The 23,718-nt window shown below is 39.1% G+C and overlaps 1 protein-coding gene and 1 long non-coding RNA gene across 6 annotated transcripts in view; one reads left to right on the forward strand and one right to left on the reverse strand.

Moving 5' to 3' along the window:
• Positions 1-1,015: 1,015 nt before the first annotated feature.
• Positions 1,016-4,409, forward strand: LOC148195844 (uncharacterized). Of its 5 annotated transcripts, XR_015780944.1 has the most exons (6): positions 1,016-1,371; positions 1,479-1,637; positions 1,975-2,095; positions 2,881-2,992; positions 3,189-3,278; positions 4,238-4,409. It is a non-coding gene; the product is annotated as an uncharacterized LOC148195844 (long non-coding RNA). The 5 variants fall into 5 exon arrangements; XR_015780941.1 differs by having other exon boundaries at positions 1,479-2,095; positions 4,208-4,409; XR_015780940.1 differs by having other exon boundaries at positions 1,479-2,095.
• A 2,634-nt stretch (positions 4,410-7,043) lies between these two features.
• The window catches only part of LOC148195845 (uncharacterized), a 56,242-nt gene continuing 39,567 nt past the window's right edge, over positions 7,044-23,718 (reverse strand). Inside the window, exons 3-4 of the mRNA XM_088095302.1 lie at positions 9,755-9,982; positions 7,044-7,094 (exon numbers count right to left, since the gene is read on the reverse strand). Of these exons, the coding sequence (XP_087951428.1) occupies positions 7,044-7,094; positions 9,755-9,982 (279 nt within the window). The remainder of the gene's footprint in view (positions 7,095-9,754; positions 9,983-23,718) is intronic.

The raw sequence follows: 23,718 nt of genomic DNA on the forward strand, positions 1-23,718 counted from the left end.
ACTTCGTTAACTTCGTCCACTTCGTCCATTTCGTCCACTTCCTCCACTTCCTCCACTTCCTCCACTTCGTCAACTTCGTCAAATTCGTCCACTTCGTCCACTTCCTCTTCTTCGTCCAGTTTGTCAACTTCATCCACTTTTTCAACTTCGTCAACTTCGTCCACTTCGTCAACTTCCTCCACTTCCTCCACTTCCTCCACTTGGTCAACTTCGTCCACTTAGTCCACTTGGTCAACTTCGTCCACTTTGTCAACTTCGTCCACTTCGTCAACTTCGTCCACCTCGTTCACTTCGTCCACATCGTCCACTTCCTCCACTTCCTCCACCTCCTCCACTTCATCCACTTCGTCAACTTCGTGCACTTCGTCAACTTCCTCCACTTCGTCAACTTCGTTAACTTCTTCAACTTCGTCCACTATGTGAACTTCGTCCACTTCGTCAACTTCGTCCACTTCCTCCACTTCCTCCACTTCCTCCACTTCCTCCAACTTCGTCGACTTCGTCAACTTCCTCCACTTCGTCAACTTCGTCCACTTCCTCCACTTCGTCCACTTCGTCCACTTCCTCCACTTCCTCCACTTCCTCCACTTCGTCAACTTCGTCAACTTCGTCCACATAGTCCACTTCCTCCACTTCGTCCACTTCGTCAACTTTGTCAACTTCGACAACTTCGTCATCTTCATCACCGTCGTCCAGTTTGTCATCTTCGTCCTCTTCGTCAACTTCACTAGTGGAAAAATGACATTTTATAACTAACCTATTATAACGGATAAAAATTATCCATTATAATAGGACATATTATAACGTAGTTTTCTAAATCAGTTATAATATGAAACGCGTTGGCAAACTTGTAAATAAGTTTAAGACATATTATAACGTACTCTTAAAAATCAGTTATAAAATTAAAACACGATGGCAAACTTGTAAATAAGTTTAAGACATATTATAACGTAATTTTGAAAATCAGTTATAATATCTCCTCCTTTCTAATTTTTCACATTCCCCTAATTTCATTTCAACTTTCCCTCTCGTCTCGTTCCTCTCTTCCGCGTCTCTAAACCTCCGAGACTCCTCTCGTTCAAAACCTATTATCACGTTCCCTCTCATCTTTAATTTCTTGGCACTCCTCCCTCCAAACACTCTGAGAACACTGCTCCACGCCCATGCTTTTCTCGGCTCCGAGAACACTCCTCCCTCCGCGCGATTGTGGTTGTGGTTTAGGCTATAGAGAGAAGGAGAGCTAGGTTAGGGGAAGGCGAAGGCTAGCGAACTGAAAACACTGTTCCTACGGCTGACCAAGTAGTTATAGAACCTTCGGAGACTGCTTCAACCTCCGCTGCCTCTTCGTCGAAATCTCCGAAGTCTGACCAAGTAGGTTTTACGATTCATACTTTTGAAATCGCCGAAATTTCTTCTACTATTTGTTTTTTCCTAATTTGTTATGTTTTTCTTCTATTAATTTCACTAATTTGTCCCAGATTGGTGGGGATTGTGATTGAATTGGTGGAGAAATCAGCGGCGTTAGCACGAGAGAGGAGGAGGATGGGATTTGGAAGGGTGAGACCTCGCCGACCTCGATTTCGACGGAGTGTCCGATGATGGTAACAGACGAGACGAAGTTCGAAGGTTGTTCTCTGGTGAGGCTACCTTCTTTCCATCCCGAGTTGATTTGGGAAGTTATGGTCGTTTGATAGAATATTTTGTAGGTGATGTGTATAATATGAAAACGAAAATGTTAGTGTTGTGTGGTTTTGTTTGGTGAGAGAGCGGTTTCTTAGCATTTTGAGTGGAATTGCAATGGTTGCCGTTTGGGCCTTGGTTTTTTGCTCAAATGCTCGCTTGAGGAGTTTTCCTTTTGCAGTTGTTGTGTGATACAGATCTCCCTGCATTATAAATTTTCCTATCACTACAATGCTACTCTGTTCTCTTCTCTTCTCTCCTTCATCCTCGATGATTCATCAATCTCCTTGCCAGGCATCAGTTCTTAAAGATAGCCTGCCAATTAGAAAAGAAGCACATGCTTGGAGCATTTTCGTTGCTCAAGGTTATTGAGTCTGAGCTTCAAGCATACTTGTCTCTAACTGAGGGACGGGTGGTATGTATCCTTAGAATTTTGGCATTGCACTTATTCTTTAATTTTGTATGATTATTTATTTTCATTGCTTTGACTTGTAGTGGTATATTTCTTATTTCAAAATTCCCATTTACCACTTCCAATTTAAAGTGTCTGATTTTCTTTTCTTACACATGGTGTGATTGGTTATCTTAGACCCCCTTTAGGTGAGTAGTGAGATGGGATGGGGAATAGTTAGTTGTGGAAAGAAAACAAGTGTTGTCATATGGAAACAGGGTCATTGAGTGATCTTTGATCATGAGGAGCTTCTGCTCCTGTTCTTGTTTCTTCTTTCATAGTAGTATGATGAAATCATACAAATAGATAGAATTACTCTATTAAAATGTTTATGAAATTATACGCCCAAGTATTTTTCATTTGTTTAATCCAATCTAAGAGTGAAGGCATACGATACAATGTTAGGTCTTATCATTCATGATTTGTTGGTTGCACTTAAGAAATATTGGTGATTAACATGAAATAGATGCAATGTGGTTTTATTAGAGTCACGCTAAGTAGAGTTTCTTATATAAATTCTCCCTTTTGTCCTCTACCACTAAGGGATTTGGCTCCTTTAAAGTTAGTAGGTGCACTTTAGAGAACAAAGTGAACTAACAATTGTTGAATGTATTTGGCTCCTTCAATTAAGCATAATTTATTTTATCACAATCCTATCAAGTGTTCTCCTCTCACATTTGAGGAGTCAAAGTCCAGTTTTGCATCACACCTCTACTTTTATCTTTTGAACTTCCCTTTATGGTTTGTAGGGTCATTGCTTGGCCCTGATCCAAGGTGCCTCTGATGTTCAAGAATAAGGAGGAGTACATGACAGTGATAATTTTTTGCATGCTATCAGAGACCTGCTAAAAATATATTCAAGTGAGTATTTATTCATCAGAATATTATGAATTATCCAACTTTCTAATATACTTCATCAAAATTATGTTTATTCATATTGGTTTGTCTAAGTGAATGGTTGATTCTTGTTAATTAACTTAGTTATTGTCATCAAAATTTTGGAGGACGCTTAAACAAATTTTCTATAGTATCCAACTAAGTTACATTGTTGTTTTAGGATTGTCCAACTTCGTCACTGCCTCTCATTTTGAATGATCCAGCAAAATTTATTTGTTTGACAACACGTCTCAAAAGCTTAAGATCTAAGGTAAGACTGTTATAGAAAAAACCAAACATGCTTGACATAGAAATAGCCGAAGTTTTTGAGCCTGTTCCTGGGACAATGTTATTGTATTCTTGCAGTTAAAGTCATGTTTGATTATACCTAACTGGTGGTATACCTAATTGTAGGATAATTTAATAATTTAAAGTCATGTTGGGAATCTTCATACACATGTAGGATAATTTAATAATAATGAGTAGTTTTATAGTTGGTTTGATCGACTTCTGGGTGAAGTCATTGAAATTGCTAACTGCATATAATTTCCTAAATAGTGGTCAATGAGTTCTGGCCAAAGGGTATCCTTGGATTGAGTAATTAATGAAATCAATAAATCAATTTGTACCAGTTTAGATAAGTAAATGCCTCAAATTATATGGATTTTAATATCATTGCTCGATGAATTTTTTAGTATGTGACAACCAGTTAAAAAATGTTTGTTTTAAACTTATCCACTTCTTTAGAGCATTATCCTGTGTTACTTTATTTTTATGGATTTGTCATCATTTGTGTAATTTACTAGTCTTTTTTCTTTTCTTGAAATGACATGAGGTTGAAATTTTATTCCAGACAAATAATTTCGTATTCTCATTTCTTTTTGTATTTTTTTTTTTCATTTTGTAAAAGAGAAAGGAGTCTTTGATTGGAAATAAATAATTTAAAAAAATCTGATTGTTTTTATATCTAATTGTACTTATTTTTTTTATTTTACCTTTTGTCAATCTATTTTAACTTATATTTTTGTCTAAATTTATTCACATGTAAACTTACATAATTTTGTGATATAGTAAAATTTTTTGTTACATTCAGATTTAATAATTAGATTCAGATGTATCAAATGGTTTTAGTCTGACATCTCTAATGTAACTTGAACTATTCATTAGAATATTTTTTTAATTCTATTATTTTATTTGTAGATCTTTAATGATTCATCTCTCATGTTGCAGACATTGAAGACATTAGAAGAAAGTGAGCTTCTTTTATTTTAAGTGTTAGTAGAAACTTGACTACAATGTATGTAGATTAATGTAATAGTTGGATTTAATATATAGTTTCATGTATAAATGATGTATTAAATATTAGACTATTTAATATTTGAAATGAATTCTATTTTGTTCATTTTTCTTAAATTTGTTTATTTGAAGCTATATTGATTATAAATTGATTGGATGAGATCATAATACATGAATATTATTATAATTTTATTGGATGTCAAATGTAATAATCAATTTTTTTTTTCAAAAACAACATATATTATAACGTACTAAACAATGTACGTTATGATAGTTGATCACATATTATAACGTACAACAATATATACGTAATAATATATCACATATTATAACGTACAAAAACTTCTACGTCATAAAACCTTCCATCCTATTATAACAGACAAATGAAAATTTGTCATAATAAACTGCGCATATTATAACGTAAATTTCTGCTACGTTATAAAATGCGTAGACTTACTATATCGCCCAGAACTATGTCCCCAGTAACTACGTTATAAAAGATCATTTTTGTACGTTATAAAATGTCATTTTTCCACTAGTGCTTCGTCCACTTCCTCCACATCGTTCACTTCATCAACTTCGTCATCTTCGTCAACTTCGTCCAATTCGTGCTCTTCCTCAGTTCATCAACTTCGTCAACCTCGTCAACTTTGTCTACATCGTCCACTTCGTCCACGTCGTCTGTCAACTTCGTCAACTTTTTCAACTTCGTCAACTTCATCCACTTCGTTCACTTCTTCCACTTCCTCCACTTCCTCCACTTCGTCCACTTCGTCCACTTAGTCCACTTAGTCCACCTCGTCCAGTTCTTCCACTACGCACTTCGTCAACGTCGTCCACTTCGTCAACTTCGTCAACTTCGTCAACTTCGTCCACTTCGTTCACTTTGTTCACTTCATCCACTTTGTCCACTTCGTCCATTTCCTCCACTTCCTCCACTTCCTCCACTTCGTCAACTTCGTTCACTTCGTCCACTTCATCAACTTCGTTAACTTCGTCAACTTCGTTAACTTCGTCAACTTCGTCAACTTCGTTAACTTCGTCAACTTCGTCCACTTCGTCCACTTCGTCAACTTCGTCCAGTTTGTCCACTTCGTCAACTTCGTCCACTCAGTTCACTTCCTCCACTTCCTCCACTTCGTTAACTTGCTCCACTTAGTAACCTTCGTCAACTTCGTCCACTTCGTCACTTCGTTCACTTCGTGCACTTCCGCCACTTCCTCCACTTCCTCCACTTCCTGCACTTCGTCCACTTCGTCAACTTCGTCCAGTTAGTCCACTTCCTCCACTTCCTCCACTTCGTTCATTTCGTCCACTTTGTTCGTCCACTTCGTCTACTTTGTCCACTTCCTCCACTTCGTCCAATTCGTCCACTTAGTCCACTTCCTCCACTTCGTCCACTTCGTCCACTTCACCAACTTCGTCAACTTCGTCCACTTAGTCCAATTGATCCACTTCGTCCACTTCCTCCACTTCGTCCACTTAGTCCACTTCCTTCACTTCGTCGACTTCCTCCACTTTTTCCACTTCGTCCACTTCGTCGACTTCCTCCACTTTTTCCACTTCGTCCACTTCGTCAACTTTGTCCACTTAGTCCACTTCAACTTCCTCTACTTCGTCCACTTCGTGAACTTCGTCCACTTCGTCACCTTCGTCAAGTTCGTCCACTTCGTCAACTTCGTCCACTTCGTCCACTTCGTCCACTTCCTCCACTTCCTGCATTTCCTTCCTCCACTTCGTGAACTTCGTCCACTTCGTGCACTTCATCCACTTCGTCAACTTCCTCCACTTCGTCAACTTCGTAACTTCGTCCACTTCCTCAACTTCCTCCACTTCCTCAACTTAGGCAACTTCGTCAACTTCGTCCACTTAGTCCACTTCCTCCACTTCCTCCACTTCCTTTACTTCATCCACTTCGTCCACTTCGTCAACTTCGTCAACTTCGTTAACTTCGTCCACTTCGTCGATGATGGGGAAGTGCATACCTAGAGAGAATATACTAAATGACATTTAAGAGAATGGGAAAGAAATTAAGAATGGAAGAGATTAAGGAAGAGGAAACTTATGATTTGAAAATGTGCCACTTGAAGGAAGCTCCAAGATAAGCATCAAAGGAGGACCGCCACTTGCTTGAGCAAGATAAGGTCTGCCCAAAATAGGGACTTTGGAGACAGAATACTATCTCAAAGAAGATTGCAAAAGTGAAAATCAACTCAAAAGTCAATTGATTCAAGGTAAGGTACAAAAAGGAGACCCCTAAGCCTTCTTATATAACCTTTGGAGTGAGCTAGGATGCAAGATCTAGGAGATGTGGGACTTATGAGTGTGGAATCCGTCCAACAGCTGCTGCAGCTCTTCTAGGGACTTTGGAGTCCCACATTGCTCAATTCTCTCCACTCCAAAGGGTTTATAAGGCAACTAGTTCTCCTATAGTTCAAAACATGAAAACTAATTATGCTATCTAATGCTACACGCCTAGGATGCCCATTTCCTCTTCTTTTCTTTTTAAAACCAAGCCATGGAGAGTCCCACATTGCTTGTTCTTAAAGAGAAAGAAGAGTTTATAAGCGTTTATTCACAAAAACTAAGAGAAAGAAATCAAAGAGGCAAATACACGCCTATGAAACCTATTCTACTTTTTTTGGTACAAATGTATAAAGAAGACAAGAAGTAAAATGATTGCTTTTAGCCATGCTTCTTGTGATCCTTTTATTCTCTTCATTACTTGGCCCGTCCATGATCACATCATCCCCCCCAGGTTGGAGAGGATTCGACCACGAATCTGTGAAATCTGCAAAAGGAGAAAGATCAGCCACATTAAAAGTAGGATGTACAGTATATTTGTCAGGCAAATCAATCTCATGCATTATCATTTATTTTGCGTAGGACTTGAAAAGGACCATCTCCTCGAGGATTGATTTTGGATTTCCGTTGCGAAGGAAATCTATCCTTGCGCAAATGAACCCATACCCAATCACCAGGAGAGAAAGTAACCTTTTTCCTACGTTTATTGACACTAGATGCATGCTTTTGGTTGGTGTGTTCAATGCGCGTCTTCACTCTATTATGTAAATCTTTAATGAATTGCGCTTTGGACACACCATCTAAGCACATGGACTCAAGGTCAGGAAGGGGAAGGAGATCCAATGGAGTGAGGGGGTTAAACCCATAAACAATGTGAAAAGGAGAATGAGTGGAAGTAGAGTTGACAACCCTATTATAAGCGAACTCAATATGGGGTAGCAACTCTTCCCACTGGCGGGGATTGCCCTCAAGACAACATCTCAACAACTGTCCCAAAGTTCTATTAGTCACCTCAGTCTGACCATCAGTTTGTGGATGACAAGTGGTAGAGAAAATAAGTTTAGTACCCAACTTGTTCCACAAAGATCGCCAGAAATGACTAAGGAACTTGGAATCTCTATCAGAAACTATTGTCTTAGGCAAACCATGTAGTCGCACAACCTCTCTAAAGAATAAGTTAGCAATGTGGACAACATCATCTACTTTGTGGCATGGAATAAAGTGTGCCATCTTTGAAAAATGGTCCACTACCACAAAGATAGAATCCATCCCTCGCTGTGTCCTAGGTAAACCCAAAACAAAATCCATAGAAATGTCAACCCAAGGACTACTAGGCACAGGCAAAGGGGTGTACAAGCCATGAGGGTGGGTGGTGGACTTAGCATGCTTACATGGAATACATTGATTACAAAACTTAGCTACATGTTTATGCATATGCGGCCAATAGAAATGCTCATGAAGAATAGCTAAAGTTTTTGCAATCCCAAAGTGCCCCATCAAACCTCCCTCATGTGCTTCCTTAATTAAGAGAAAACGCAATGAACTCTTGGGCACACAAAGCCATTTATTTCTGAAAAGAAAGCCATTGTTAATGAAAAAATCCTTGTGTGGTCCATGAGTGCATTGGTCAAATAAAGAAGAGAAATCACTATCATCTTGATACAATTCCTTGATGTGATCAAACCCAAGAAACTTTGTTTCAAGAGTAGTCAAAAGAGTATGTCTTCTTGATAGTGCGTCCGCAACTATATTAGAAGAACCCTTCTTGTGTTTGATTACATAAGGAAATTGTTCTAAGAATTCCACCCACTTAGCATGTCTCTTGTTGAGTTTGCCTTGGCTTTTCAAATGTTTTAGAGTTTCATGATCACTATGGATCACAAACTCTTTTGAAAGTAAGTAATGTTGCCAAGTTTGCAAAGCTCGAATGAGAGCATATAATTCCTTATCATAGGTGGAATAATTTAAGTGACTCCCTTTAAGCTTCTCACTAAAGTAAGCAATAGGGTGTCCTTCTTGAAGAAGCACGACCCCAATGCCTACATTAGAAGCATCACACTCAACTTCAAATGACTTAGAAAAGTTAGGCAAGGCTAAAATGGGAGCATGAGTTAACTTGTCTTTAAGGACTTGAAAACTCTTTTGCTGCTCATCACCCCACTTAAAACCTACATCCTTCTTAACTATGTCACTTAAAGGAGCGGCAAGAGAAGAAAAATTAGGCACAAAGCGACGGTAAAAACTGGCTAGGCCATGAAAGCTCCTCACGTCCTTGATGTTTTGAGGAATAGGCCACTCCTTAATAGCATCAATTTTGGAGGAGTCGACTTTAATTCCTTGAGAGCTAATAACAAAGCCTAGAAAAACTACTTGCTCCATGCCAAAGATGCACTTCTCTAAATTAGCAAATAATGACGCCTCCCTTAAGGCTTGAAGAACACTCCTAACATGCATGCAATGATCATCGAGAGACACACTATAAATGAGAATGTCATCAAAATAGACCACCACATATTTGCCTATGAAAGGTCTTAGAACATGATGCATGAGACGCATGAATGTGCTAGGAGCATTAGTCAAGCCAAAAGGCATGACAAGCCACTCATATAGACCAAACTTGGTCTTAAAAGCGGTTTTCCATTCATCCCCTTCTTTGATTCGAATTTGATTATATCCGCTCTTAAGATCAATTTTGGAAAATATGGTGGAACCATGAAGCTCATCTAATAAATCATCTAACCTAGGAATGGGATGCCTATACTTAATGGTGATGTTATTAATTGCCCTACAATCTGTGCACATGCGCCATGAACCATCTTTCTTAGGAACAAGTATGACCGGCATAGCACATGGACTCATGCTATCTCGAACCCACCCTTTGGACAACAAACCCTCTACTTGTCTTTGAATTTCTTGGGTTTCCATGGGATTTGTTCTATAAGCTGGACGGTTTGGAAGAGAAGCTCCTGGAGTAAAATCAATTTGGTGCTCAATTCCTCTAATAGGTGGTAAACCTTTGGGAGGATCTTGAAACACATCTTGGAACTTCTCTAGCAAACTATCTAGCTTGGAAGACTTAAGGATAGGAGTGGATGTGAGACACTCGGACGGAACAACACAAAAGATAGGTTCCCTTTTTCCAATAACTTTAATTACCTCTTTATGAGAGATGAGGAGATTATTCTTGACCTTCTCCTTTTCTTCACCTCTCTTGGATTTCATGATGAGGTGGTCCTCATGTATTTCCTTTGGAGTTAGAGGTTTTAAGACGACCTTGTGCCCTTGGTAAGTAAAAGACATTCTATTAGTAAGACCATCATGTAGAACATTTCGAACAAATTGCCATGGTTTTCCTAATAAAATGTGAGTTGCTTCCTGATAACAGTTGAAAAACTGTTATTTTCATGCTTAAAATTGATACTAAAAGCAACCTTTATACTCAGAAACTAGCTTGAAATCATGCTTTTCTTCATATTTTCAGAAATAAGAGAGCTGGAAAGGTTTATGCTTGATTTCAGTGTTTTTGTGCAAGTTTTAAGGTGAATTTAGTGAAAGAAGTGAAGAAGGAGAGAGATGGAATCAGAAAAGACATCAAAAAGTGCAAAAGGAGAAGCCCAAGTCACCGCTCAGCGGTAGTTTACTGTTGAGCGGCACTCAGGAAGTCACGGGAGGTCCGCTGAGGGGCAAAATGGCCGCTGAGGGGAAGAAACGACTCACGCACTTACCGCTGAGCGATACTTTACCGCTGAGCGGTACTTTACCGCTGAGCGGCACTTTCATGGGCTTGGACCTAATTTTCTGTAATTTACGAATAATATATAAGCTTTAGGGTTGCCTAGGGTTAGGTATCTTTGGCAGGAACGAAGCAAACACTCTCTCTTCCACCCCTTTGAAGGAGGATCTTGGATGCTCAGGCTTCCTTTTCACCTTTCTAGGGTTTTATCTTTCATTCTTTCATTGTTATTCATCTAGGTTGACCATGAATATGGTGAACTAAACTCTGTATGTTTGTTGGGGAATCAATGTAATCTCTTGAAGCTCTCATATATGGAATCTGTTTTTACATCTTTTAATTAAGACCTATGCTTTCTTTCATCATTAGTTAGGGTTTTTCCTCTTTCCTTAATGCTTGCGTTGTTTAACTCATTCGATGCATGATTATTGGTTTTGTCGATACGGGCACGTACGGGGAAGTCTAGATCCGGGGAATTTCTCCCAATATTATTGGTTGTCGTTAAGCTCCTGCACTTATGAACTAATTATTAGGAATGCTAGGGATTGTATGAACTCGTAATTAGGGAGAAGCCTTCTTGAAAGGTACTTTAGAGAGTGGCATTAACAATGATGATTTGAATGTTGAATTCCTAAAATATATGAGAGTGGATAAGATGAAATTGACCCCCAACAACATATTCATACATATATTTCATTGAAAGTGTTTATCTTTTGCTTTTGCCATTGATCAAAACTTCATGCATACATATTTAATTTTCGTCTTTTGCATATAAAAATCCAAATATTTTGTCTTTAAGTCTTAGCTAATCAATAAACCACACAACTAAACTAGGCTGTGAGTCCTTTGGGAAGAACGATACTTGGTCTTACCAAGTTTATTACTTGAACGATTCGGTCATACTTGCCGATTGAAAAACAAGTTTGTGACATCATATTTTGGTGTTCATAAATTTGTCCATCAAGTTTTTGGCGCCGCTGCCGGGGACTCGTGGTTTAACTGGTTAATTTGTGTGATTATTGATTATCTTTCACTTTAATTTTGAATTTATGTTTTTATTTTTTTTTTCGGTTTTTATTAGATTAGATTTTATTTTTATTTTATTTTATTTTTATCTTCTGAATCTTTTATCTTCTCCTATATCTTTTTGTGCTAACAAATCTTTTCTAGGGTTTTGCTTTCTTGTGCATGCAGGAAGCAATTAGAACAAGGAGCAAGAAAACAACAGAACCTCTTCTTGAAGGTCTAGACGAGAGTAGACAGAGGAGAAGAATCCGAACATCTAGAGAACTTTTCCCTCCTCCGGAAACTCTGTTGCAACCATCACCACAAGGTTCTGACCATAGCACAGAAAATATGGAGAACAATAATATTAGAAGAACTCTTCCTGTTACACCAATACAGCTGGACCTCAGCACTTTAACAGTATAGCTAGACCTAGAGTCAATGCAGCTAACATGGAGGTCAAACCAGCATTGATCCAACTGGTGAAGAGTAATCAATTTAATGGGTTATCTCATGAAAGCCCATATGAGCACCTCACTACATTTAATGAGATCTGCAACACGGTGAAAATCAATGGGGTGCCAGATGAAGCGATCAAACTTAGCTTGTTTCCTTTCTCATTAGGAGGCAATACTAAGCTTTGGTTAAATTCTTTTCCAGAGGGAAGCTTCACAGAGTGGGAAGCAGTGGTAACCAAGTTTCTAAATAAGTACTTCCCACAATCAAAGGTGAACAAAGGCAAGCAAGAGATTTCTTCATTCAAGCAGGGCATGGAAGAATCACTGGGTCATGCATGGGATAGATACAAAAGCTTGCTACGAAAAACACCCACGCATGGATTCGATGAAGTGGAAGTAGTCCTTACCTTCCTTGGAGGTCTTGGTTCACAAACCAAGATGATGCTAGATGCCTCAGCAGGAGGAAACATTAAATGGAAGACTCCAGAGGAAGTAACATAAATTATTGAAAATATGGCTACTAGTGATAACGAACTCCACAGTGAAAGAGGAGCTCCTACGCAACAGAAAGGAGTTCTACAATTACAGACGCATGATGCCTTGCTAGCACAAAATAAAATTCTAACTCAACCGCTGGAAACTCTTACTAAAACACTTGCACAATTGCCTAAAGAGTTGAAAACTGCTACACAGGTACAATCTCAGTTGTGTGAATTGTGTGGAGGCGACCATATAAATGGTCAATGCGCCTTTCCAGTGGAAGCTTTAGAGGATGTTAATTTCATGGCCAATCAATTTCCATATCGTCAAGGGTGGAAACCACACCCAAGCATTGGTCAAGGACAAACTGGGCAAGCTAGTCAGTATAATAAGCAGCAGCAGCAACCCACCTTTTGGCAACAGTTATCTATGCTTAATGAAAGATCAACAAGGTTGGAAGAAACTCTTCAACAATTCATACAGAAAACTGAATCTTCTCAAAAGAGAACTGAAGCTGCTATAAAGAACTTGGAGATTCAAATGGGTCAGATTACCAAGCAATTGGAAGAAAGGCCAAATAGAAATTTTGGGGCTAATACTGATGTTAACCCCAGAGAAGAGTGCAAGGTGGTAAAGAGTGTTGATGATGAGAAAGTTGAGTTAGATACAGAAGAGAGAAAAGAAATAGAGAGCAAAAGTACTTTTCCTTTTCCAATCCATAAAGGGAAACAACTGGACTTCACAGAATTATTCAGAATGGTGGATAATGAAGCACCTTGGGAACAAATTCTACAACAAATCACAGTTTACACAAAATCTGATGAAGAAATCTCTACCAAGAAGAGACGTAGAGATGATGAAGCAAAGGAGTGTATAACTGTTAAAAAAGAGTCATTCCCTCCTAAAGCATCAGATCCAGGCAGTTTTTCTATCCCTTGTACCATAGGGAAGAAAAAGGTAAAGAAAGCTCTCCTTGATTTAGGTTCAAGTGTTAACTTGATACCTTACTCTTTACTGGAGCAAATTGGCAATGTTAAAGTGAAACCTGTAAAGGTTAATCTAGTAATGGCCGATGGATCTTCAAAGGAGCCATGTGGGATTGCAGAGGACATTATAGTTTGTGTTGGCAAACTTCAGTTCTTGGCAGATTTTGTGGTGATGAAGATGGAGACAGAGAAGATACCTATCATACTTGGAAGACCGTTTATGAAAACGGCCAGAGCTATTATTGATGTAAATGAAGGTATAGTGGTGCTCTAGGACAGAGAGGAGAGAGTGGTGGTAGACGTCTTCAAAGATGAGACGCAAGCAAAGGAGGAAGAAGCTAGTTATAAAGCTGCATTTCAAGATGCACCCATGACTAGCCGTAAAGATGAAAATCTCAAGGTTTCAGGTAACCATTGTTTGTTGTTTCAGGTACCCAAGGAAGAAAATATTGGAAGAGGAGGAGAAATTCCTAGTGACTGGGAGAAAAGAAGACTCCAACTTGGCTCACCTATAAGAATCAAGAACAAGTTGTGGGTTGTGAAGGGCTTTAAAGAGAAGGAGATGATAGAGATAGAGTCTCCATATTCTAGAAGGACCAAGACAGTTAAGAGGAAACAACTGAGGAGTTGGTGGAATGACAACATCAACTATAAAGAAGATGGAACTTGAACTTTATTGGGTCAAGCTAATGACGTTAAAAGAGCGCTTGCTGGGAGGCAACCCAGTGGATTTAAAGACTTTTGATTTGGTTTTGTAATTTTTAATTTGTGAACATTATTTTTGTAATTATTTTGTTGGAGATAGCATCTACTGAAGGATGCTAGGTGGTTAAGTATCTACTGAAGGATACTATGGTTGTAACACCTACTGATGGGTGTTGGTAAGAAAATTTTGCACCTACTGATGGGTGTTGGTGGATTTTGGGTCAGGCTCGTGACGTTAAACAAGCGCTACCTGGGAGGCAACCCAGTTAATTGAATATTTCTGTTTGTTTATTTTAGTTAGGGTTTGCATAAGCATTTTAAACATTGACTTGCAGGGAACCAGTGAGGGGCATGTATGGGAGGCACGTAGGTTAAGAAAAGAAGGAGAAGAGCACATCACGAAAGTGCCGCTGAGAGGTAATTTACCGCTGAGCGGTACTCTCGCAGAATGGGCTTTAGTTCCCCTTAGCGGGACCCGAGCCCATTAGGGTATTTTTAAACCCTAAGCTGCGCAAGTTCTCATACTTTCAGGCTTTTCTCTGCACAAACACTTCTACATACCTTCTCCAAGGTTTTCCACATCTTTTCACTCTTTCCTCTTAAGAAAATGTCTCTTCCACTCACTTTTTCACTTGTGTTCCATTCAAGTTTGGGGTTGGAAGAGAGTATCTTAGATTGGAAACATTCTCATTGCATCTAGTATCTCCACCCAAGTAAGTAAAATGCATTTTGTTCATTCTAGGGTTTTTGATTTTGAATGTGATTGTCAAAGCATGAATATTTAGGGGTTTTGATTTCTATGCATGATTTGATGATATATTTGATGTTTAAACCGATTAAACTGCATGATTATGAACTGGAAAACTGAAAATTGCATTTGGGTGGAGTTAGGACAGCTTTAAAACAAGATTTTCAAAAATCTGTGATGGACAAATTTATGAACACCAAAATATGATGTCACAAACTTGTTTTCAATCGGCAAGTATGACCGAATCGTTCAAGTAATAAACTTAGTTAGACCAAGTATCGTTCTTCCCAAAGGACTCACGGCCTAGTTTAGTTATGTGATTTCTTAATTAACTAAGACTTACAAACGCATTAATTGGGGTTTAAAATGCAAGACAGAAAATAAATATGTATGCATGAATTTTGATCAATGGCAAAAAGCAAAAGATAAACACTTTCAATGAAATTTATGTATGGATATGTTGTTGGGGGTCAATTTCATCTTATCCACTCTCATATATTTTAGGAATTCAACAATCAAATCATCATTGTTAATGCCACTCTCTAATGTACCTTTCTAGAAGGCTTCTCCCTATCACGAGTTCATACAATTCCTAGCATTCCTAATCATCAGTTCATAAGTGCAGGAGCTTAACGACAACCAATATAAAATTGGGAGAAATTCCCCGGATCTAGACTTCCCCGTACGTGCCCGTATCGACAAAACCAATAATCATGCATCGAATGAGTTAAACAATGCAAGCATTAAGCAAAGAGGAAAAACCCTAACTAATGATGAAAGAAAGCATAAGTCTTAATTAAAAGATGTAAAAACAGATTCCATATATGAGAGTTTCATAAGATTACATTGATTCCCCAACAAACATACAGAGTTTAGTTCACCATATTCATGGTGAACCTAGATGAATTACAATGAACGAATGAAAGAATAAACCCTAAAAAGGTGAAGAGGAAGCCTCAGCATCCAAGATCCTCCTTCAAAGGGGTGGAAGAGAGAGTGTTTTCTTCGTTCCAGCCAGAGATGCCTAACCCTAGGAAACCTTAAAGCTTATATATCATTCGTAAATTACAAAAAAGGCAAATCCAAGCCCATTAAAGTGCCGCTCAGCGGTAAAATACCGCTCAGCGGTGAGTGTGTGACTTGTTTTCTCCCCTCAGCGGCCATTTTGCCCCTCAGCGGACCTTACGTGACTTCCAGAGTGCCGCTCAGCGGTAAACTACCGCTCAGCGGTGAGTGCGTGACTTGTTTTCTCCCCTCAGCGGCCATTTTGCCCCTCAGCGGACCTCCCGCAAGCTTCTGAGTGCCGCTCAGCGGTAAACTGCCGCTGAGCGGTGACTTCGGCTTCTCCTTTTGCACTTTTTGTTGTCTTTTCTGATTTCATCTCTCTCCTTCTTCACTTCTTTCACCAAATTCACCTTAAAACCTGCACAAAAACACTGAAATCAAGCATAAACCTGTCCAGCTCTCTTATTTCCAAAAATATAAAGAAAAGCATGATTTCAAGCTAGTTTCTAAGTGTAAAGGTTGCTTTTAGTGTCAATTTTAATCATAAAAATAACAGTTTTTCAACTGTTATCAATCTGCAGAGTTACCGCTGAGGGCTAAACTGCCGCTGAGCGGCACTCTTCCAGATTTGGTTTTTCTGAATTTTTGCGTGTTGGAATGTGGCACTGGTGGCGCTGAGGGGAAATTCTGGCCCTCAGCGGTGGTTTAGCTTTGAAAGGAGTTGTGTTTTGTGTTTTACTAATGATTAACATCATGTTCTGTGGTTTTGTATTTGTGTTTGAATGTAGGAATGGCATCCTCTTCAGGAAAGAGATTGAAAACCATGGCAACCAAGAGAAAGGAAAAGGAACCAGAGCAACCCCACTCTAGCAGGTTCCTCTCTAGGAAATATGAGAAGCACTTTAGGGTGGTTGAGGACAGGAGACTTCTGATGGAGAGAAAGGTTGGAATGATACCTAACTTTGCTCCTCAATTTGGAGAACAAGTGTTAGGGAATGAATGGGGAAAGCTAGCCACCTATCCTGCACCTGCCAACATAGTTGTGGTAAAGGAATTTTACACCAATGCAAAGAAGATTGGTGATTATCCAGCTGAGAATTATTTGGGCTATGTCGGAGGCCATGCTATCAGGTATGATCCTGATTCTATCAATAACTTCCTAGACACTGTGTGGGCTGGTGAGCAATGCCAGTTTGCTCTTAGCATGGAGGAAGGTGCTGATTATGAGGATGTGGAGAGAGTACTGTGTATACCTGGAGGACACTTCCAAAGGAATCGATCTGGCTCAGTGGTTAACATTAGGAGGACGGATTTGACTCCTCTTGCAAAGTATTGGATGGCGTTTTCTCATGCCAACATTCAGCCATGTTCACATGTGTCAGATATTACTCTCAGCAGGGCATTCTTCATTTACTGTGCTATCAGAAACTTGAATGTTAATATTGGGCAGGTGATAGCTGATGAGATTAGTGTGTGCGCCAATACCTCAAACAACAAAGCACCACTAGGACATCCCTCTTTGATCACTCACCTTTGCAAGATAGCTGGGGTGGACACTTCTGCTCCACCATTTGAGAGGCCAAGAAAAGCTATTGATGAGGCTTATTACAGATAGTATTGTGGAGGTGAGGAAACAGCTCAGCCAGTTCCACCACGCCGTGCTCGTAGAGAGAGAGGGCCAGCACATAGCGAGACATCTGCTGAGACACATGAAGCAGAACCATTCCAGATGAGGGACATGTATATGTCTCTTATAGGTGCTCAGTTGCAGTCCATTCACAGAGGGCAGGTGGTCACTGTTGAGATGATTGTGGGGATGTATGATACACCTCGAGCCCACAGGTGGACTATGGATGAATTCCATAATGTGGTAGCTTGGCCAGAGGAACTAGTGCATGGAGGAGGAGCTGGAGCAGCTGAAGCTTCAGCTAGAGAGATGGAAGAAGATGAAGCTGATGATGATGATGCATTTGAAGATGATGAAGATGAGGAAGAAGAGGAAGAAACAGAGGACAACTTAGATTGATGAGGAGCTGAGATAGCATTTACTGATAAATGCTATCATATGATTATGCTTTTGTGGTTTAAGTTTTTTGAACTTATTTGTTTTTGTTTTTAGATTAGGGTTTGATGTACTCTATTGAACACCTGGTTTGTGTGATGGTTTGCTATTAACTGTGATTGTGTGATAAGTAATGCTGAATGATGCTTATTGATTGATTGATGTTGAGATGATGTGCACATTAAAATGCTTATACAGGTGATTCACAAGCTTTGTGAACAAATGCAGGATATTATGATTGTGATTGTGAAATTAAGCAGGATGTGTATGTCAAATGTGAATGAGCTTATATGTGAGGTTTTGAGCTCCAGAGTTGTTATGTTTGAATGCTATTACTTTGAAAGCATGAATGACTTTGCCCAGGTTTTCTATGATTGAATCAATTGCTTGTTTTGCATCATATGATCAAGGCCGTTTGTTGGAACCTTTTTATTGGCCAAATTCATAAAGTTAGCCCACTAAAAGAGAACACTTTGTGTTCTATCCTTTGAACCCTTAGCCTTGAACATACACTGAAACCCTTGATTGAAAATCTTTACCTTGAGTTAAGTGATGGACAAATTTATGAACACCAAAATATGATGTCACAAACTTGTTTTTCAATCGGCAAGTGTGACCGAATCGTTCAAGTAATAAACTTGGTAAGACCAAGTATCGTTCTTCCCAAAGGACTCACGGCCTAGTTTAGTTGTGTGGTTTCTTGATTAGCTAAGACTTAAAGACGAAATATTTGGATTTTATATGCAAAAGACGAAAATTAAATATGTATGCATGAAGTTTTTGATCAATGGCAAAAAGCAAAAGATAAACACTTTCAATGAAATATATGTATGAATATGTTGTTGGGGGTCAATTTCATCTTATCCACTCTCATATATTTTAGGAATTCAACATTCAAATCATCATTGTTAATGCCACTCTCTAAAGTACCTTTCAAGAAGGCTTCTCCCTAATCACGAGTTCATACAATTCCTAGCATTCCTAATGATCAGTTCATAAGTGCAGGAGCTTAACGACAACCAATATAATATTGGGAGAAATTCCCCGGATCTAGACTTCCCCGTACGCGCCCGTATCGACAAAACCAATATTCATGCATCGAATGAGTTAACCAATGCAAGCATTACGCAAAGAGGAAAAACCCTAACTAATGGTGAAAGAAAGCATAGATCTTAAATAAAAGATGTAAAAACAAATTCCATATATGAGAGCTTCAAAAGATTACATTGATTCCTGATGGACAAATTTATGAACCCAAATTATGATGTCACAAACTTGTTTCAATCGGCAAGTATGACCGAATCGTTCAAGTAATAAAACTTGGTAAGACCAATGTTGTGAGGGTCGCACCTCCCACAAAAGTTGTGCATATAAGAATGCAGTATAGACTAGGAAGTGACTCCTAGGTCGTCTCTCAAGGACCAAATGTGGTTCGAGTCTTAGGTCAAACACATAGTGGGGGGGGGGTTTGTGATTTTTTTTTGTTGCGGAAAAACTTAAAGCTAAAATTAAAATTAAACACAACCGAATACAATTGAAAACATTAAATTAAATAAAGAGAGTAAACTGAATGGTCCTAAAGCAAGATGTGTGAACTAATTTAAATGCACTAGAAAAATCTGAAAACTCATCTAACACTATTGAATTCAACGCATCAACAGAAGCACAATTTAGCGAAAGTAAAATAGTTGGAATGAAAACACGATTCATGAGCACATGTAGCGAGACTAAACTTTAATTGGAAAAAAGGGCGTTAACCACTTAGGATGCAGTAGACACTTCAGCAAATGCAATTCAGCTATTAAATGCAACTATTGAGGTAAAGAAATAAATTGCTGATTGAAGACATTCCCCAACGCATATCATTCACGCACATAACACTTAAAAGTAAATTCATGAATAGTAAAGATAAAAATGAAATCAGCCAACTTCTCCAAGTGAAATCATCAATCACTGTGCGCTTCTAAAAAGAAAATGAATCTGCCCTCCGAGAGCTCCACGTGACCGTGCTCATCCAGCTCCTACCTACCACATTTAAATCACTTCTTGATCCTCCAACAATTTCTGCCAAATGTCCCATCACCCTATACTTTATCCTAATCCACTCTTTTTATTCTCTGAATAAAATTAAAGACACCATCCACCTTCACAGTAGCCGCATACCACTCTCTCCCCCTTGCGTACTTCCTAAACGTGTCACCATTTCACTTCTTTCTCCAAGAAAGAAATTAAAAACTCATTACCGCTTCATTCCAGGACGCTCCCATGCTTGTGCTCCAAACCGAAAGAAACACTACACCGTGCTCTTCTTTCCAAGTGTCCACCTTTCATTCTCTACTCCAGCTAAGCTAATAGAAATACTCTCCTAAAGTCAATCACCGTTCCATCTCTTCATGCAAAGTGAGTCACGCTTCACTTTTCTTCCAGCAAGCCGAGAGTCACCATTCCCGTATGTTCATTCTCTATCACCGCTCCATTTCTCTCTCAGCTCATCATCCACACTTATCCAAAAGAAAGAAGAAAACATTTGTGTTGCTACTGTCTAAAGAAAGAAAAGAAAAACTGATTTCCCTACTGGAATAAAAACCAAGATGTTTCATTCATCCCTTTGTGCTCGCAAAAAGAATACTAAACGGAGAAGTAAATGTGCTTCATTTCTCATCCATTGTGACAACGTAAAAAAAAAACTCAGTTCAAGCATAAGCATTAAAATGCCCTCAAAATAACATTCAAAAGCAAAGCAAAGAGCCATCCACGGCAGCTGGAAAATAAAATGAGAGAGTGGCGGCTGGAGCTTCCAAGTGTGCACATCAAACCCGTCCAGGCCGTCACCCGTAACCTTCCATTTCTACAATATATGAAAAAAAATTTGCTCCAAGGAAAACTCTCGTGAAGCTGGTAGCTGTTCCCCCGTTAGGTCACACTCCTTTCTACTGGCGGCTGTGTGTTCTCCTCGTGCCTCTGCTGGGCGTTAATGTGCTAGGTGCACCTCTCCATTCAACTCTGGACCGCTTCCCTCCATTCTCTCCAAGCTGGACGTGGATTCCTTTCCAAAATTTGTTGGACCGTGCCAAACAAAATGGGACCGTGGGTGCTGCCAAGTGTGGGCCGAATCTCTCCAAGTTGCTGAATGCACCGTGAACGTGTGGAATTCTTTTCCATTTGAAAGCTGGATGTGCACCCTTACAGTTCCGTGTGCTTGCTGTCCAGCTACAGCCCCTACTGCTGGAACGTGTGAAGGCCTCTTCTCTAGAAGAATTGAATGGCCCAAACCGTGACACCACCTGCTCCTATGCTGCTTCATGGGCCCTAGGCCGTGTGCTTTTAATTTTGTAGCAAAACCATGAGGGCCCCTCCAATAAGCACACACCGAGAGTTGCTTCTCATCTCCAACTGAAAAGTCAAAAGTTTATGTGTAGAGTGGAAAGCACCGAGAATTAAAATCTGCACCTCTTTTCCATTATGTGGGCCGTGACCTATGGCATGTGGCTGCTTTAAAATGAAGAAACATTTTAGGACGCGTGGCTGCTCACCGTGTGCACCTCTCCAAACGAATCCAGCTTCTCAATGTGCACCCCCCAATTTAAATCCACACCTCTCTTTCATTTTATTTTAAAATATATTTGATGTGGCATCTTTCTTTTGACCTCCAAATGTTCCAAAATTTATCCAACAATTTCCCTACAATTAATAATGCAAATAATTAGCTCAAATAATTCAAATTAATTAAAATTTGAATTTCCGATCAAATTAAACACAATTAAGAAAAATGGGAAAATACTGGACATTTTAGCACAATTCCCTGATTAAATTCGGTACAATAAGCTAAGTGAAATTGAGAAAATATTGACTCATCAAAATAGACTACACTTAGTCTTTTGCACTCCCGGGCAAAATCAAGACGCAGATCAAGGAATAGTTCAAAGGACATTAGGGAAGTGACACAAACTCAGCACACAGAAAACAAACACTAACTAGGACAAGAACAAAATTACACAATTCTCAATGAATCTGGACCATGAAGGGAAGTAGACAATATCCAACACAAAATCAAGGAAATCAGATACTCATGAAATCATCCAAGCACTTCCAAGCATGGCAAAATTATCAATCAGTTCAAGAGATGAATCAAAAGCAACAGAGCCTCACAGGTGCACACAATCAGTGTTTCTCTCAAGTGTTTAAGGTAAATCAATGTCACTCAATGCACTCAAGAAAGCAATCACAAACAGACTTGGCAAGCCTCTAATATCAACACTCAAGCACATACGCATGTTTAAATCAAAAGGTCTTTTCATGGTTGTAATGGGGCCAAGGACAAGGCATGATATATCTGGATAAGAAGCTACAAACCATAAGGAACAGAGGAGCAATGGGGAACAAGTGTAAACACATTCAAACACACCCACAACCTCTAACTCCATCCTCTTCTTGACTCCATTATTCACAATTATTCACATTTTTTTTTCACTATTTTTCTGCTCTCTTTTTTTTTTTTTCATCTTGTCTCTTTTCTTTTCTCTATTCAGCACACAATTTCAAGAGACAAGATACACATATATTTACAACAACAACACAAGAAGAGGGACCAACTAGCCAACTCATAAAAATCCCTAAGGAGACCACACTTGTTCCCAAAACACTTCCAAAGCTCCAAAATTCCCTAAGGTTAAGGTAATCATGGTTTTTCACTTAGGGCCAGTGTATGAGCTTCAAAACAAAGAAATGAGGAAAGTATAGGCTCAAAAAGGGTTTTCAAAGAATCAGAGCAGGGTAAGCTTATTCGGCTAGAGAGGCTAAAAAACAAAACTGCCTTTATCACTTCCAAACATGCATATCAATCAAGAGTTATCAACAAGAGTCAAGCCAAGGCATATGCGCAAGCAATCAAGAGACATATCACACACAAGAAAGAACATAAAGTGGCTCAAATCTCACACAGGGTAATTCTGTCACAATCAATTCAACTCTCAAAAATCATAATCATCTTCCAAGCAGAGAAAAGCAAGGATTTCCAACCAATCAGAGTATCAATGAAGTGGAAGACATATTTACAACCCAAACAAAGTCCAGAAATCAAGAGAAACATGTAAAACTGTACACAAAACAAAACAAAAACTACCTAGAAAAGAAAAAATTTAACACGGAAAACAAAAACTATCAAAGAAAAATCAGAATCTCCCCAATAGACCACACTTAAACTACACAGTGTCCTCAATGTGTCACAATCAGCAGATCAAACAATCAGAACAGTCAACAGATCATGGACAAGTGCAATAAAAGTAGGGAAAGGGGGAGAAGAGAAAAAGAAAACTCCCCTGATCATGGTGGCAGTTGCCAATTTTGGACTTTCAGGGAGATGTCTTCCACCACAGTATCCAGCAAAGGTTTTGAGGACGAACTGCTTCATCCTCCAGATTTGATCTAGCAGGGAGATATCATCCACAGCTGGATTTAAGAAGCAAAGATTGTTGATGAGCAGGTTCAGCTGGTGCCTATTGATCTTGAAGCTTTTGTCAGTGTTAGCACCTTTATTTTCCACTGTGGGTGTTTGTCTATCAAATTCATGTGTACCTCCTGCAACATGGTTAGTGCGATGTGTTTCCAAAGAAATGATATGCAGGGGTATAACACCCAATCCCAGTGTAACAGGCTGAACAACAGATATACTCTCAGAACATGAATCAATTTCAAATTCAAAAGCAATATCAACAACAGACTCAGATTCATGTTCAGTGCATGGAGAATAAACATTTGGATGTGATAGCAAAAAGTGGTTCTCATCATGCAGAGAAGGACAATTAAGAACAGACTCATCAACAATATAATCATCAACACACCTATCAACATCATAATCATGCATCGCACAATCATCAACAGAATAATCAATTTGAGGTATGTTTACCTCCACTTCCCTAAAGATTGGAAT

The sequence above is a fragment of the Vigna umbellata genome, chromosome 7 (assembly GCF_029865625.1).
Source record: "Vigna umbellata cultivar VRB3 chromosome 7, Vumbellata_1.0, whole genome shotgun sequence".
Taxonomy (NCBI): Eukaryota; Viridiplantae; Streptophyta; class Magnoliopsida; order Fabales; family Fabaceae; genus Vigna; species Vigna umbellata.